This window comes from Daphnia pulex, chromosome 3 (assembly GCF_021134715.1).
Source record: "Daphnia pulex isolate KAP4 chromosome 3, ASM2113471v1".
NCBI classification, from domain to species: domain Eukaryota; kingdom Metazoa; phylum Arthropoda; class Branchiopoda; order Diplostraca; family Daphniidae; genus Daphnia; species Daphnia pulex.
In genome coordinates this window covers 3,589,299-3,605,322 of record NC_060019.1, presented here as the reverse complement: position 1 = coordinate 3,605,322, position 16,024 = coordinate 3,589,299, and the positions used below count along the sequence as shown (strand labels likewise).

Genomic DNA, 16,024 nt, shown 5'->3' with positions numbered 1-16,024 from the left:
GAAGCCTTTTCAAGAAACCCCCTCCCCAGAAAAAATAAAATATTTCTATTTGAAATTTTTCAAAATGTAAATGAAATTGTTCATGGTGAAAATTTCTGAAAGAGAATTAGAAAATATGGGAACTTGAATTTGAACTTGCCTCCAAATCAGATCATCCAAAGTTCAAAGGAAAAAAGATAGCGACTACTGATAAAATGCCGAAAAGCGCCACTGCATTTTAACCAGGCACTACCCCTCAGGCATTAACAATTGACACAGAGTTTTACCGATATTCTGTTGTAGTCTACTGGTAATTTTATACCAACTCTGATGACCCACTAATAGTGTTTCTTAGTAAATTATAGAATATGGCCAAAACCTATGATTACCTTTTCAAATTACTACTCATCGGAGATTCTGGCGTCGGGAAAACATGCGTTCTTTTCCGCTTTAGTGAAGATGCCTTCAATTCGACTTTCATCTCGACCATTGGTATACTCCGTTTTTTTTCTCCTAAATTTTTCATGAACACTGTAACTGAGTCATCCGTTTCATCTTGAAATAAGATCGGGTGACGTTTGAAGTACTTTAATTTCGTTTCAATTTTGCTTTCATGAATATTCTAATAAGCTGGTTTTTCTCTACAGGGATAGACTTTAAAATTAGAACTATTGAATTGGATGGGAAGAAAATAAAACTACAAATATGGTGAGTTTTATCAATTTTAACAAACGGAAGATGTTGTAAAGGATCTGTTAAAAAAATTGTTATTGTCACAACAGGGACACAGCAGGTCAAGAACGCTTTCGCACAATCACAACAGCGTAAGGATACATAATAATATAAATGTGATAAACACCAAGACAGCAGTTAAATTTGATGTAATATTTTTCAGTTATTATCGTGGCGCCATGGGTATCATGTTAGTTTATGATATCACCAACGATAAGAGTTTTGACAACATCAAAAACTGGATCCGAAACATAGAGGAACATGCATCAGCCGATGTGGAAAAAATGATATTGGGAAACAAATGTGACATGAATGACAAGAGACAGGTAATTTTGTTTTTCTGAACTATCTGTTGAATGTCATCTTTATAAGTTGCATATTCATGCTATGCATGCCAATAGGTTTCCAAAGATCGTGGAGAACAACTTGCTATAGAGTATGGCATCAAGTTTATGGAAACCAGCGCCAAGGCCTCAATTAACGTCGAAGACGCTTTTTTTACTCTGGCCAGAGATATCAAAGCAAAAATGGAAAAGAAACTGGTAAGATTCCTAGTTTGTTTATTTTCGGTCCATTTTGGCTTGAACAAGACAAGAACGAATTGTTTTATCTCATTTTCCTTTGTTTCGCCCGTATTGGATGCCATTTCCCTTCTTGGTGTGCAGCAGGTAATTGATTATGTGAAAAGATGACGTTTGCATGAAATGCTCGTACAGTAGGACAGTTGCGACGCAGCATTCCCTCTTTATACATCTTGAAGTCTCCCTCCTCCCGAAAAAGAAATCGTTTTTTGCCAATCCCTTAGTGATGTGTCGTCTGGCAAAGTTAACTAACTTACAATTGATTAATTCAGATTTTGTTTTATAGGAGGCGAGTCACCCGTCTGGTAAAGGCGGAGGTCATCAGATCAAAGCTGACGAACCCCCGAGAAAACCTCTCACATCGTGGCTTTCTCGGTGTTCTATACTCTGATTCAGCAGTCGTTTAGTTAATGTGTTCTGTTTTTTCAATTTTTTTTTTAACGAAATTTCTCTTGCCCCCTCTACCCTCACCTTGTATTTTTTTGGAACCCCCTATATAAATTAAGTAACTTTTTGTTCGGCACCCGATTGTTCTTTTTTTTTTCTTTTTTTGTAAGTTTTGCTTTGTCTAGTTGAATGGCTGATTAATAACCAAGTAAAAAACAGAAGGAGACAAAAAAGAGAAAAAGTCACCGCAATAAGAGGGCTCTCAATGGAGATGATATTCCCTAAATCCTTATTGTACAGTGAAAAAGCGTCAACTGTTTTTCAATCTATCCCTATCTCCCCCTTGCAACACTTTTCTGGCGTATTTTTGAATGCCCACTAACGAATGTGTGTCCTCTGACACACGTCACAGTTCTAGATCACGTTTGGCAATCCATGACCTTCGTATCACTGATGAACGATTGAGACGTTCTACGGTGTGAATACAAAAAAAGAACTTGTTGATTTGTCGTTTTTATTTGATGGGAGCAGTGTATGTTGAACGACCGTACTCAATTCTGATAAGCACAGGGAGTAACACAGCGACAACAAGGGGATGGAGGAAAATCAAGACCAAAGGCAGGTAGACGGGATGGGGGGGAGGAAATTGCTAGAAGTAATTTTTCGTAGACGTGACGATATCATCGTAAACAATCTATCGGCGTTAATACGAATTATCAGAGCCGACTAGGTACGCCCACAAATATTGGGATATTTTTTTTTTCTTTACACATTGAATCTCAAATTATTTTAGATATTGTAGATATTCCACGAAGAGAAGAAAAAAAACAATTTCAAATGACGGGAATGTTAAAAAAATTAAACCCCTCAGAAATGAAAAATCAGGCGATAAAATGAAAAAAAATAATCAAAAAGAGGAGGAATACTTTCTTGTTGAGTGACATTTACCGTCCACACTTGGAACATAAGTGAGGCAGGGTATACATTTAAGGTGATCGTAAGGAAAAAGAAAATTACAATAGCAACTAATCACCACATGCACGAAGACATGTGACATACAGAACAACGTATGGGGGGGAGGGGAGACGTGAACGAGGAGAGTGAGGGGGGGGGGGGGGGAGGGTAGATAAGACAAGCGACAGAAATGGATATCGAGCTCAAAGCCAGATTCACATTCCATCCATCAACGACAGAGTCTGGAACGAACGACGATTATGAGGGAGGATGTGGATGCGACGCCTTGGCCACATCAGTCTCGCTATGAACATCAACCCTGGCGTTATGGCGGTGGATCTCATCCTCATGTCCCTCGTTCGGAATATCAGAAAATTGCGGATAACTTAGATTTTGCGTCGGCGACGGAGACACGTTGCCTGATTTACAATTTTTCAAAAACAGCTTGTGACGATTTACGCCAGGTCCTGCCAATTTAAAAATAAAAATTTGTTAATTCACGTTGAAGTAGTCGACTGTCATCACCACCACAACAAGAAGAGAAAATAAGAAAACAAAACTGAGGAGAGAAAAGAAGCGAGCACAACACGAATCCAAATACCTCAACCCCAGTTAACTGTCGTGAAGAGTTAAACGAAATGAAGGATCGACACATTTAAAAAAAACGGAGCAAATCAGCGTTAATAAGGACCAAAGTAAGGAAGTGTGTGAGTAATGGAAAAAAGTTTTATAGATTAAAAAAAATAATAATAATAATAATAAAAACGCAGGCAGAGTTCAAACGACTAAAACATGAAACAGCAGGCATGAAGTTTTGGAGTCTGAGAGCCTTACGTTATTCTCGGTTTCAGCTTGGCTGAGTGTTACGTGAACGGTTCGTCGTTGTAAGGAGACGCTGTGCTGCCACGCCTTCAGCTTATTTTGAGGGGGTCCTGAAAACGCGACCATACGGTGATTCACCAGTTAGACAAAACGGAACGAACACAAACCCGAGTAAAAATAAAGAAACATGACAAACATCATCCCGCAAATAGAACATCGACATGGCGATGTGACGAAACTACCAGTCTATCTCTTCAGTTCGCAAAGACAAATGTTGTTACTATCCCTTGGAAACAAACCCCTAGGTAATGGACTCGTGTTATGTCACGACTTCCGTATACCATCGGAATATTCTCGTATGTTTCGCAATTGAATAGAAAGTCAAGAGACAAATCGACGGAAAATACAGCGACAAAAACTACACCAGACTAGAAACGCATCATTTCGTACGCAGATAGAAAATGAAGTTCTTACCGATGAACGACAGCAAAACGGGCAAGAAGATGAGACCGTGGGCGGCGCCAATCAAGACTATACCCAAGTACATGCGGAAGTAAAAGACCTGGAAAATCTGCGATTTGGCAAATGCCAAGACGACTATTCCTCCGAATTTGGTCAGCGTGATGCCAGACAGAACCTGAGTTAAAAATAGATCTTTGAGTAATCAATTGTGCAGCCCAAAAACTGGGGAGGAATGTGGTTTACCGAGCTTCCCATTCTGACGAGAGACTCTTTGGATCTTGCGATACGAGTAGGTTCAATCGAAACGGCAAAGGCACGGACGATGTGACTGCAAAACTCGACAGAAATACCGACAGCCTATTAAAATGAAACAAATTGAATTAAACCGCGTAGGGTTAAAATCTGTAGAGAACCTTACCATGACAAGGTTGACGAGAGACACCGCATTGAGGGTAATGTCCCACAAGTACATAAGGCCAAACAGGTCGACCAGAATCATGATGATTGTGATGAGGACAACAACGGCTGAGTGGATGTCAAGACCGAGAAGGATGAACGTTACCACGAAGATAGCAGCGATCGAAATGCTGAGACTGACCAGCACATCGCGCCACATGGTCAAGTATTGCTCGTAGTAAACGTAGAAAATACTGTAGGGGAACACCTCCACTTTGCTGTTGGTAATATTCGACAGTGTTTCGGAAATGCTGTCGGCAATGACTCGGGCTTCAATCAGGGACGAATAGAAATCTTTGGACGTCCTGAGGATTGTATGGTACGTCATAAAGTAATTGGCACCAACCACTTCTGTTACATTGTCGTATTGCATAGCCTAAAATTCAAAAAAACAAAATATACGTTAGGTTGATAGTTTTGTCACTCGCTTATTCGTATGGTACCTGTCCGTAAGCTGCGTGGCCACCCTTTGGACAATTTTCACAAGGGTTATCTTTCAAAAAATATGGCAACCAAAAGTTAAATGTATTTGGATCGGGCCAAAGGTTTTCCTCGTCGATGAAGGTCTTGTTGCATTCGTTGCAGTCCAAGAAAGGATCTAATTAATTTAGAAAATAAAAGCACCGTTAAAATATGAATGCGAAATGTTGCCAATAAAATAAGCGCACCAGGTTGGAAGGCGGGACAGAATTCGAATTCTCCGTGTTCGTCAAGTTTAGTTTTGCAACACTCTGAGATTCTGAACCAATCAAGGTAGTCATCGATCCAAGAGGCGGGCGTAGCGGCGATGTATGAGCGACTCTTGTTCTTGGATGCCAAATAGATTTGAGTGACGAGAGAGTCGGCGTCGCAGCCACGACCACCACACAGTTTTTGCTGCGCCAGCTGATCCGTGTAGTTGAACTGGCTTTCCTTGACGACGAAGTAAACGGGAGCACCGACAGACAGATACTTGGCAAGATACTGTCGACGTAATCAAAATACAATTTTAGTTTTGGGCATTTCAATTCACGTAATTGAGTGGAGACTTACGCTAAAGTAATCCAACATGTACGAGTCTTCAGGCATTGAAAGTTCCTGATCGAGTCCGACTTCAACTCGGGGAGTGAGAGCCACCGACGCGCACAACCAGCCAAAGAAAACGACCATGACAATGGCTCGCATAGGTTTCGACAAGATGAAAGGAGCGTAGGCATCCTGGAAAAGTTTGTAGAGGGCTCCTTCGGCGGCCGCAGCATCTTTTGGATCGTTCTTCTTACCAACTTGAACGCAACAGCAAATGTCCAAGCGATTACTCTGTCGGCAGTCAGGTCAAATTGATAAGTTGAGGAAAACCGGGAAAATGTTTTAAAAACAGATGGAAATTTACCTCCTGTCTGGCTGTATCGAGGGAGAACAATCCGATAAAGCAAGTCATCTGGAGCAAAAAGTCAAGCAGTAGGGCCATGCCAGCATAAAGGGCGAACGCTTTCACGGCGGGCATATCCGATAAAGCACCTTTTGAAGAATAATAATATTAATTTGGATATTCTAAATGAAGGAAATGAGAAATTATTTACCGAGGAAAAAGCAAAAGGCTTCGGATATCGAAGAGAGCAACATGGAAGGTGCCACTTCACCGACAATTCGGCCAATGTGCTCTTCGTGCGTCTCGTTGGCGCGACGGGGTTCACGCTGGTACGTTTGAACCAGGATGAAAATATTGTCAACACCCACGGCCAACACCAAGAAGGGGATGACTTCGATAATGATCAGAGTGGCGGGCACACCGACGTAACCGTAAAAGCCGATAGAGGCGACGACAGACAAAAGCACAATGATGACACCTCCGATACCCAGCGTAATCTTGCTGTCAACCTGTAATTTTAAAAGACAATTTCGTTAAATTAAGCCGACCAAACACTTGAAAACAACAGTTAAATGTCTCACCAAAAGTCTGGAAAAGGATCTAGCTTGACCAAGAGCGATAGCAATATACGCAAACATGATGCAGTAAGAAATGGCGATGGTGATGACGTCCGACTGGCTGGCCCGCGTCAATTCGTCTTCGATGGAACGCTCCGCCATGTAAGCCACCGACATGTACTTTGGCATCTTGTTCTCCTTCCAGAATTTCATGTATTCCAAAAATCTAGAAAGAAAAGGCAGAAAGGTTAAATTAGATCTCGCACTAAAGTCTTCTTTGAAGGCATTACTTTTTTTCCCAGTCTTTAGCCGGACCTAATTGGTCTTTGTCTGCAATGTTTTGGACTATAAAGGTCAAAATAAGAGCAGTAGCGTTCATGTAGAGTGATTCGTCAGTAACGGATTCGTTTTCTCCATTACGGAAACCACCCAGGACGACGTACGGGAATGCCGGACCACCATATTCTGCCAAACAACCAATTTGTTCCAACGCACCGGTGGTTTCATTTTGCCATTTAAAGTTATTATCATAGGGCATCAGTGGATTTCTGCAATAAAAGATAAATAAAACATAAAGTTGGGGTTTAAAAAATCGAAATGTTCGTGTCCATACTTGGAGCAGTAAATGGCGTGATCCAAATACGTGTAGTTGTAACCATTCGTTGTTCCAACAACTGATTTGAGCAAATAGTCTTCGCGGCCCTGCCACCAGCCCAGCACGCTTTGAATGGTACATTCGTTGACATCGGGTTTCATGGGCATGTAGCAAATGTCATTCAAACGTGTGCCGTTGTCTCCCATCAACTGTGTTCAAAGAAAATCAAACTTTAAACTTAGACTATGACAATCCATCAGTGGCAAAACACTCACCGCTTCGATATCGTGTTGCAAGTGCAAAGCTTCCAGAAGAAAGTCGAGTTGAAATGCGGGTCCAAACGTTTTATTCCCCGACAGTGTTTCATATTCAAACTGAAGGAAGATAAAAATAAATATATTAATTGAAGTTTTTAATTGTCACCATTTTTCCTTTTGGTAAACTTACGCCCTCAATTCCTTCGGCGTGAAGGATAACTTGTTCGGTACGGTAGAACGGGGTGAAACTTTTGTCGAAATAATCCTTTTCTTGACGAGAGCGACTCTCCGGGGAAGCCCACAATTCAACGGGATCTATCGTCACTTCAAGGAAGACAACGCCCACGGTTAGGGCGGCGGCAACCGACAAACCGAAAATGAGCACCATCCACGGCCACCTGGCACAGACTGTCAAACCACAAAATGTTATTCACTGAAAAGTATCATTAGCCAATTCACAATGACTTACAAGTTCCCCAGGCGGTGAAGAAGGATTCCAAAGCCTTTTCCATCGATGCTCCAGCTCGTTCCATAAAAGATCCCTCGACGTATTCATATTGGGAGTCGGTCGATGACGTGGTAGAGATGGTAGGCTGCAACGAACGACGTTTGACTCCGCGCGCTAAATTCAAAAGCAAGACGTCAAGCACAGTTTGGAAACACAGAATTAAAAGTCTTCAATCAAACTTTCGCTCGAATCCAATCGACTTGCAAAACATCGCCACACCAATTTATTACCGGGGACCGTTCTAATAAGTCCCACGTGTTACACTATCGGCTTGTAAATAAGTCGGAAGGCGTGGCGATGCTTCGGGTCGTCGAAATGGAAAGTGAAAGTTTGATGAAGCAATATTATCCAAGTTTAAAAACTTGTTGCGGAATGATCAGGTTGTAAGGAAAGAAATAGGGGGGTTGGATCAAAACCAAATTAGATTATGTTGAAACAATCGTAAAAGCAGTCGACGCATAGTGTTGCCGTAATACCGTGTAAAGCTCACGGAGCGCAATCAAGCAGATGAAATAAAATAAAATATCCCCGATAAAATAGTGTAGAAATAAAACAGTGAAAGATGAAGACCACACTAAAACACTAAGTAGAAAAAAAAAAGATTTCATCAAAACCTCAAGCTATTAACCAGTGCATGCAGTAATCGTGGGACGGTGATTCGTCAATTATGAAGCTTCTTCTTTTTTTTAAAAGACAAGTGAAACAATCAATCGCCATGACGTCAACGACTAAAAGAAACGCGAAATAGATCACAGGGGGAAAAAAAAAGTGAAAATAGATAACAAAAACCACCGATTAAACATTATACAATTATGCTTGCCGATGTGCTCCGATCTGAAAATAAGGCCGCGTTGGAATTTCCAAAGAAAGAAAAGTCTACACCGCGCCACCCATAGACGATACGTAAAAGATACTAATACTAATAATAAGGCGAACTGGCTTTTCTTCAAGTGGGTCAGTAGGTTTCGTTCGTTCCGTCGGCAAGCAAACGGCGGGCATAAACAAAACAAGGCCTTCTCTTTTCTCTTTTCCGTCTCTCCGCTATCCATCGTAATGACACGCAGCAGCAACCGCCAGTCAGCACAAACACACACACAAAACGAAGCATATCAACACACACACACACTCATAACTACGAGAATCGACACAAGAAAAAATATCAAAATACGTGCAAAAACTCAATCGATATCTCTGGAGATCCAGCGGAGATCCTAGTTGGCAAGTGTGATGGGGTTTCAGGTTGATAAGAAAAGGTATAAAGAGAATAGATAGAGAGAGAGAGAGAAGGAGGCTTAAAAGTAAACCGGCGGATCCACCTACAATGACTGTTTGGGTGTTGAGCTGGTCCTTGGCCAGAAGAAGCTTGTGTCGCCGAGGTGGGAGTTGCAGTGGTGGTTTTAGGTGGGTGCAGTGGTTCTATTTCGTCGTCGAGTGCTGGTAGCGAAAGGGTATGAGTGGCGGCGCCGGCAAGGCGTCTCCCCACCGAATCCCACCCTCGGCTGATCGTCTCCAGCCCGTCGTCCAGAATGACTACACGTACACACCGGACCGTTATACATACACAAGCTTGGTGTCTTTTGGTTTTGGCACAAAAGACATTGGGGGGACAATACGATCAATAACAACAGATGCGGACACCATCATAACGACCCAACGGAGTGTGACCCTACCCGAGTTCAATCATTTTACAATTTCTTACAGTTCCCTCATTTAATTGACATATTCCCCACACAGAAAAAAGCCCTGCACGGGTCGTGAGATTTTTCTTTAATTAAAATAATAAAAAAAAACAAGACGATAACCCAGCAAACATACACAATGGATGGGGCAATACGGGAGGAGCGACGACTAAATGGGACCCCTGAATGGAACAAGCGATTCCTTTGGTATGTGGAAGGTGTTGTTGTTAATCAAGTCCCACAGTTACGTCATATGTCAGTGTCTTTTCATAAAACACGGCATGTCCATTTCTTTGACCAAGTCTTTGGTGCCCCCATTATCCCAGTCGTTGTGAATTTTTTGGGGCCAACGAAAGTGTCGTCTCAGTCCACCGCAGGCGATTATATAAATTCAGATGAAATGACTTACCGACTCGGTCCACGTGCCACTTCCAGAAAACAGTCACCAAGAAGGTGCCAGAAACTGCAAGGAAGACCATCAACATGACGAAAGAGACGCCGTACATGGAACCGATGGTCCACGGCTCAGGCAGAGGGGGCCACGGCTTGGGAACCGGGCAACTGCCAGTACAATCGACGCAAGAGCAGGTTCCACTCGAGTTCTAAAGAAATGCAAAAGCATATTATAATTTCAAACCAAAAAAGAAAATAATAATTCGACGTTGATATTTACACTAATAGCTTCGTAGCAAGGGATAGCTGGAGGAGCAAAAGGTTCGACAACATCGGTGACAGTCTCTCCGTCAGGAATGTACTGGAAGTAGATGTCAAAGGGCGAGAATCCTTGATTGGCCATGCCAAGTCCCATGAAATCCAACAATCTACAGACAAAATTATATGAAAGGTGATTTTTATGAAATGGATTCAAAATAGACTTTTCATACCTGTGAGGAGAGCAGTCCTCGCCCCACTGGCCACAAATGGTCGGCATAACAAGACTGTTTGAAGATGGATTTGTAACTTCCTTGCACGAGTCGTACATCTCAGTCACATAAGTATCGGAGATGTAATATTCCAGCGCTTTGACAACTACGGTAGAATTGGTAATCGGTTCAGGTGTTGAATGCTCTTCTGTCGTGTTGTACGAGAGGAATCGACTGTGATGCGGATCGCAGGTCATGGTACAAAAGATCATCCGCAAGTTGCGGGCGCAACTCGGGCATCGTCCCACCAAATTGAGGGCCTGTCCAAAGTTGACAATCAAATCGTTGATTTGCCTTGAATCACAACAAAAATGCGGTTCTTCTCCAGGACCTGATTTAAAAAGAAATCCAGTTATTTGGCATCAAGTGGTGAAAACTTAACTGTTAATTTACCAAATTGATCAAAGAGTTCGGGACACACTGAATAGAGTGCTGCATGATCAGTGTCTGCTATTGGCATAGCTTCACCTGAGTAGGCATAATTGTAGGCGTAGTCACAGTCGCTGCAGGTGCCATACCAGACACAGTGGCCCTGTTCATCTTTGCTGCTTTTGGCAACTGCTTTCGGGGACCAAATGTTGTGGTGCTGAGCTTCAGATTCATGGAATAACTGTGCAATCAATCAGAAAGGAGAAAACAATCAATACTCGTTCGAGATCAAAATTCATTTCATCACAGAGGAATGTATTTGCGACACCTGGACTGAATCGGCAAATTATTAAGTGTCATAGGCATTTGTCAACATTTGAAAAAGTCATTGCAAAACCTGAAAATTTTTGTTTACGTCCCTGTACTTTCTAATTTGCAGGTGGCTGGGTCTGGCTGGGTCTGGCTAGGGTGGCTAGATTTTCTAGACGGAGAAAAGAGTCCTCATATGGTTTACCTCGCTGGGCAGTATACATATTGGAATCTTGAGTAGATAAACAACACTCTTGTGCTTCTAGAAAACTTGTGGGCCAAGGTTAGAAAGACCCAACGACTCGAAAAGGCTCAACACTTTCCCTCGGCTGGCGAATCAACGACAAGAGCCATCTCCCATTTAAACTCTCAAGGTGATGGAATACTATTTCGCCCATTCCCACTTGAAAATGCTTCTTTAATTTAAGAAAAATCTAACATCATTCAGCCAGATATTAAGTGTGGTAGTTTTCGACAGTAACCATATGTTGCATCGAGTCGACTCGGGTTTCTGCTCTCCCCCCGTTTCCTCCTTCTTCTCGGATGACTAAAATAGCGAGGGCTTTATTTTTTCAAAATAACTCTCAAACCGTTGCAGTTCAGTCCCACTCTCAACGGTCAGAAAAGTGAGAGTGTGTCTCCTTGCAAGTCGACCTTGTTGGACGGCAGAAGCGGCTACTAATAAAACTTCAGAAAAATGGGCATTGGGTAATGAGCCAGGTGAAGTTTCAAACACCTGTGGATGGACAACAGAGGTGAAGGACACACCTCAACTTTTGAAAGATTCTTCCTCTTTTTTAAGACACAAGGTCAATCTCTTTCTCACCAGCCATAATTTTTGTTTTATCACCTTCGACAACTTTTAGGACTTTCGTTTTCTTTTCTCTTAAAGAAAAAGCTTTAGGAACCCAAACAAAAAATCAGATTACAAAATTTGTTTTGTGTTCCAGAAAAGAAAAATAAATGAGGTGGTGGATTTTTAGAAAACTCGTTCGGGATTACGCTCGGGCGATTCTTCCACTTTTACTGGAGGGGCTACTAACTGGTAAACGACCTTGAATGTGTATAACTCGTGCGAGTCCAAGATAAAGAGAAAAATACACAACAAACCAGTTGGTAACACATTCCCAAAGAAAATGGACCCCACCATTTGACCGGGACGAATCATTTACCACGCCTACGCAAACCCCAAAGAGAGGCTCGAAACGCAATTTGACATTTCAAAAAAGGAAATAAATAAAAAGAGATGAGGCTACACACAAATTAAGCAAATGCCATCGAGTTGACGTTACAGAAGAAACCCAAGCCCCCTGCGACCTTGAATGTGACTATGGTGAAAGGGAAGCTTCAGAAAATAACGACGACGCCCACATGAAAAAATTCCCAAAAAAGAAAAATGATTAATTAACATGTATGCGCATTTCACCTACTAGGACGTGGCGTGTTTCTGTGAGGAGCTATCTCAACTATTTCTAGCGTTTTAAAAACAGCCCACTGGTCTCGATTTTTGACCGGAAGATGGCCATAAAACTAGGGGGGCCGACAAACCATCTGCTATCTTCTGTGTGGACATAATCTGGCGTTATCGAATGTTCGAGAGGAAAAAACAAAAAAAAGTTTCTTTTTCTCCAGGTTCACTGATATGTCTAAGTCGATTACTTCTGTTGTTTCACATGTTAGATCCCTGTGTTGTTTTTGGGATAAACTATCGATCGATGGGGGACCAAATGACGTCAGACTCTGTCTAGAAAAGTCACGGTGTGCGTCGTCTTGTTTGTGTATGCGCGCGTGTCTGTTGGTATCCACCGTGGGGTGTGTAACATTTTTGGAACATCTTCAAGGTTTCTGGGGCCCGCCCCAAATATCTTTTCTTTTTCGCAACGCAAAAAAAAGAGAACCAAAATTGATGGAATAAACTTAATTGACCCCGCCTAATTGCACAGACAAAAACCGGTCTTGAATATTTCATAAAATACATTTGGTGAAATTCTTTCACTTACTTCGAGATTGGCAGTTTCAGAGGTGACTGGGCTGTGCCAAAAAGAGAACAGGACCAAAATGAAGACGAAGGCCACGTCTCGCCCCATTTTGTTGTTCTTGTTTTCGCTCAATATCTGCAAAGAATTAAACAAATCATGAGTTGAAGAATGTTTCCAGTAAATTCTCTAGGAAAATGGGGTGGGTGGGAGAGCAACACACACACCAGCGGGGGGTGACCGGAAAACGGGAGAGACCGGCTGACAGTACCGAAACTTTGAAAATGAAAAATGAAAAATATTCGTTGGCCGTTACACAAGACCGGGAAACGGGTTTTTCGGCCGTTAACAGCTCGAAACTCCCACACCAACTGATGAGACTGGACTCGATTTTGACTAGTCAAAACAAAATGGCAGCAGAAGACCAGTACTTACTTCTTTGAACTGGTGTGTGATGATCCTACCAGCTGACAATCCAAATAACCACGACACACTGGATAAATTTTCAATAGTCTTTTTTCACAGATTCCTTGTAGCTTTTCCTTATTTAACCAACCTGTGCTATTGTGGTAGTTAAAAAGGAAAAATAAAACTAAACAACTCGCACAAAAATGGCTACAGTCGACTGGGGGAGAGTCGGCCAAGCTGTGCCGGAGGTTGGGGGCAGAATGGTTGCCGTTGCACCATGTAGAGGCGCTACTATACGCTTATAGTTCGATTTCTCTACGAATCAAGCACAAACTCGTGCGGCCATTTCCCAACCGGAGGGGAGGCGTGGCTTGGAACCCCCCGTAAATTCGTAAATAAATAAAATCATTTACATCTAGTTTTATTATAGTTATTGTTTATTCAGTGGGGGGAGAAATGACTTTATAAGGTGGAAAATCCTGTGTAATAAAACAACTCGCAAAAGAAACTTTGACATCGACCATCGACTCAAATGGTTGACTAATAATAATGGGCGCCGGCTTCGATTTGTTGTTGACGCCGAGTGTGAAAGTTAACTCATCGGCGGGATTGCATGAGGGGCGAGTGATGACGCACGCATGTGTTGTTGCTCCTCCTCACACGGAAGTCGCAATGAGAAATCTTATATAAAAATATCCCATCGACTCGTAGTAGCAGTCTTCTTTCGGGTTTCTTTTTATCGCGTAAAAAAGAATTAAAAAAACAAAAAGGGAACAATTTTATGTACGACGAACTAAACGACAACACAATGACATGTCGAAACTTTGGATCCCCTTCCGTGACACTTGGCCAATCGTCCTTTACACACACGCTCTTCCTGATTCGATAACAAATGCATTTTTCAAAGATTCATTTGCCGAAGAAAAGGCAGAAGCCCTAATGACACTTGTTCTAATATTAACCAAAGTCTAAATCAATCATCTCAGAGCCTAAATGATTCGAAAAATCGACCCGTTATAAAAATGTTGATTTCTCCAATTGTCCTAAAAATTCTCTTTTCTTTTATTGATTGACTTTCGAATTGAGTTTCTCCGACGTCAGGACTTTTTATGTCATATCCTTATAGTGTCTGAAAACATGTTGACTCGTGATTCAAAATGGATCAATTGATTGTGCGCATAGAAACCCATAAAATCATTTCGACTTGCTCGGCCTTTGACTGTCTGATGAAGGGTCACAATTGGAAAGACAAATAGGAATAATCAGGGCATCGATCCTCTTTTTACAGACGTCATTTTTATCGCAGATTAGACGTGTCCAACTTTCGACGTGATGGATTAATCCAAAGTTTTTTCGCCTCCCCCTATTATCTGGACTGTTACATTGGTATAGCCCCATAAAGGTTTGTTTCTCTCTCTTCAACTTTCACGGGTTTTTTTAAATGAAGGACGAATATATTTGCCTTCGTTTTGAAAGCGGCATCCTGCTCTATTTATAATGTTAGCCAAGTCATTTAAGTTCTTTCTAAAAACTCTTTTTCTTTTCTTTTCTGAGTGTGCTGGCCACCAGCAGCAACATGTATCGGGTCGACGTTGTCCGGCTTGTTGTATTCTATCTCTAGAGAGAAAGAACTATTGGCCTTTTTCCCAACGCCCCTTTAGCCCCATATTGAGCCTAATTGAATCTATTGACGACGAAAGATAACGTCTCACTTTTTGGGTTGTTGTTCCCAATGGCCGAATCAATTCTTTCCGTCCGTCCCTTCGGCCTTCGTCTCGCTCCCAGAGATGAAATGTCGGTAAGGTACATCCGACATGTAAGCTGCTGCACCACCATGAAAAAGAGTTCATTAACGGTTTACAACGAAATAGCAACGAAATAACCAAGTGTAAAATCAAGGACTCGACCTAATTACACACATGTCAAAAGAGGCTCTCACGGTTGTAGAAACGGGAGCCGTGTATACGATGAGCTGCCGTGCCATACGCACGCCAGTCTCGTCTATCCAGTTTATTTTTAGAAATTGCGCAAAAATCTAAATCACAATGTTTGATATAACACGCAGCGCGTGTTGGCATCAGCGCCTCTACTGGCAGGGCGACGGCGGGGAATTTCCCTCCGCAAAATTCAAAAAATTCCTTTCGTCATTCTTAGGATGGATGTGTGCAAATTGACTCATCACTTAACGACATTATCTGAAAATAAATCACCGATTGAAGATTCTTTTTTATTTTTTAATTACTCTCATCTTTTAACGATTCTTTCGGGCTCCAGATCTATGCCAGTATCTTAAAGATATTGAAACGCACAGCTGCTGCTGGTCAGCAGCAGAGAAATAGACAGCTAAAAGAATGAGGCCTCTTAATAGCCCGGAGCGAGCCCCATTCGGTACAAGTCCCTCTCTTATACGATTGCTGGACTATACGTATATCTTAGACATGTAGTGACGATTGTGCACTTTTGCAGTGCAGCAGCAGCTGCTGGTTGTTACTGAGACGTTGATGGAAAAGAGGAGAGGCCTCAGCAGCAGCAGCAGCAGGAGCAGCAACCTGAAAAGAAAAAGAAAATCTCCCCCCGAATAATAAAATACAGTCAATTCTAATAGTCGGACAAGGCTAACGGGTTTATGCAGCGGTGACCCAACGAGACGATGGTTCTCCTTCTTTTTTTTTCGTGAAATATAAAGAAAAAAAAACTCGGCTAGTCACTTTCATTTTCTTAC

General features: G+C 42.0%; 2 protein-coding genes across 6 annotated transcripts; one reads left to right on the top strand and one right to left on the bottom strand.

Annotated features, from left to right (window-relative positions):
- The first annotated feature begins 12 nt into the window (after positions 1–12).
- On the top strand, positions 13–2,181 carry LOC124191526 (ras-related protein Rab-8A-like). 2 transcript variants are annotated; one of them, XM_046584812.1, is made up of 7 exons: positions 13–471; positions 627–687; positions 762–803; positions 875–1,037; positions 1,113–1,253; positions 1,377–1,379; positions 1,579–2,181. In XM_046584812.1, the coding sequence occupies exons 1-7, from the start codon at positions 348–350 to the stop codon at positions 1,681–1,683; spliced, it is 639 nt and encodes a 212-aa protein (XP_046440768.1). In that variant the 5' UTR covers positions 13–347; the 3' UTR covers positions 1,684–2,181. The 2 variants fall into 2 exon arrangements, with proteins under 2 accessions (XP_046440768.1, XP_046440769.1); XM_046584813.1 differs by lacking the exon at positions 1,377–1,379.
- On the bottom strand, positions 2,180–13,580 carry LOC124191523 (NPC intracellular cholesterol transporter 1-like). 4 transcript variants are annotated; one of them, XM_046584804.1, is made up of 23 exons: positions 13,330–13,580; positions 12,919–13,032; positions 10,634–10,850; positions 10,202–10,571; positions 9,991–10,138; positions 9,727–9,919; positions 8,959–9,168; positions 7,600–7,752; positions 7,321–7,538; positions 7,149–7,247; positions 6,892–7,082; positions 6,569–6,826; positions 6,303–6,504; positions 5,933–6,230; positions 5,743–5,870; positions 5,406–5,669; positions 5,042–5,336; positions 4,817–4,971; positions 4,336–4,749; positions 4,161–4,274; positions 3,930–4,092; positions 3,468–3,565; positions 2,180–3,100 (listed from the first exon to the last, which is right to left on the bottom strand). In XM_046584804.1, exons 2-23 carry the CDS (start codon positions 13,003–13,005, stop codon positions 3,089–3,091), a joined length of 4,287 nt encoding a protein of 1,428 aa, XP_046440760.1. In that variant the 5' UTR covers positions 13,006–13,032; positions 13,330–13,580; the 3' UTR covers positions 2,180–3,088. The 4 variants fall into 4 exon arrangements, with proteins under 4 accessions (XP_046440760.1, XP_046440759.1, XP_046440763.1 ...); XM_046584803.1 differs by lacking the exon at positions 3,468–3,565; XM_046584807.1 differs by lacking the exon at positions 8,959–9,168.
- Between the last annotated feature and the right edge of the window lie 2,444 nt (positions 13,581–16,024).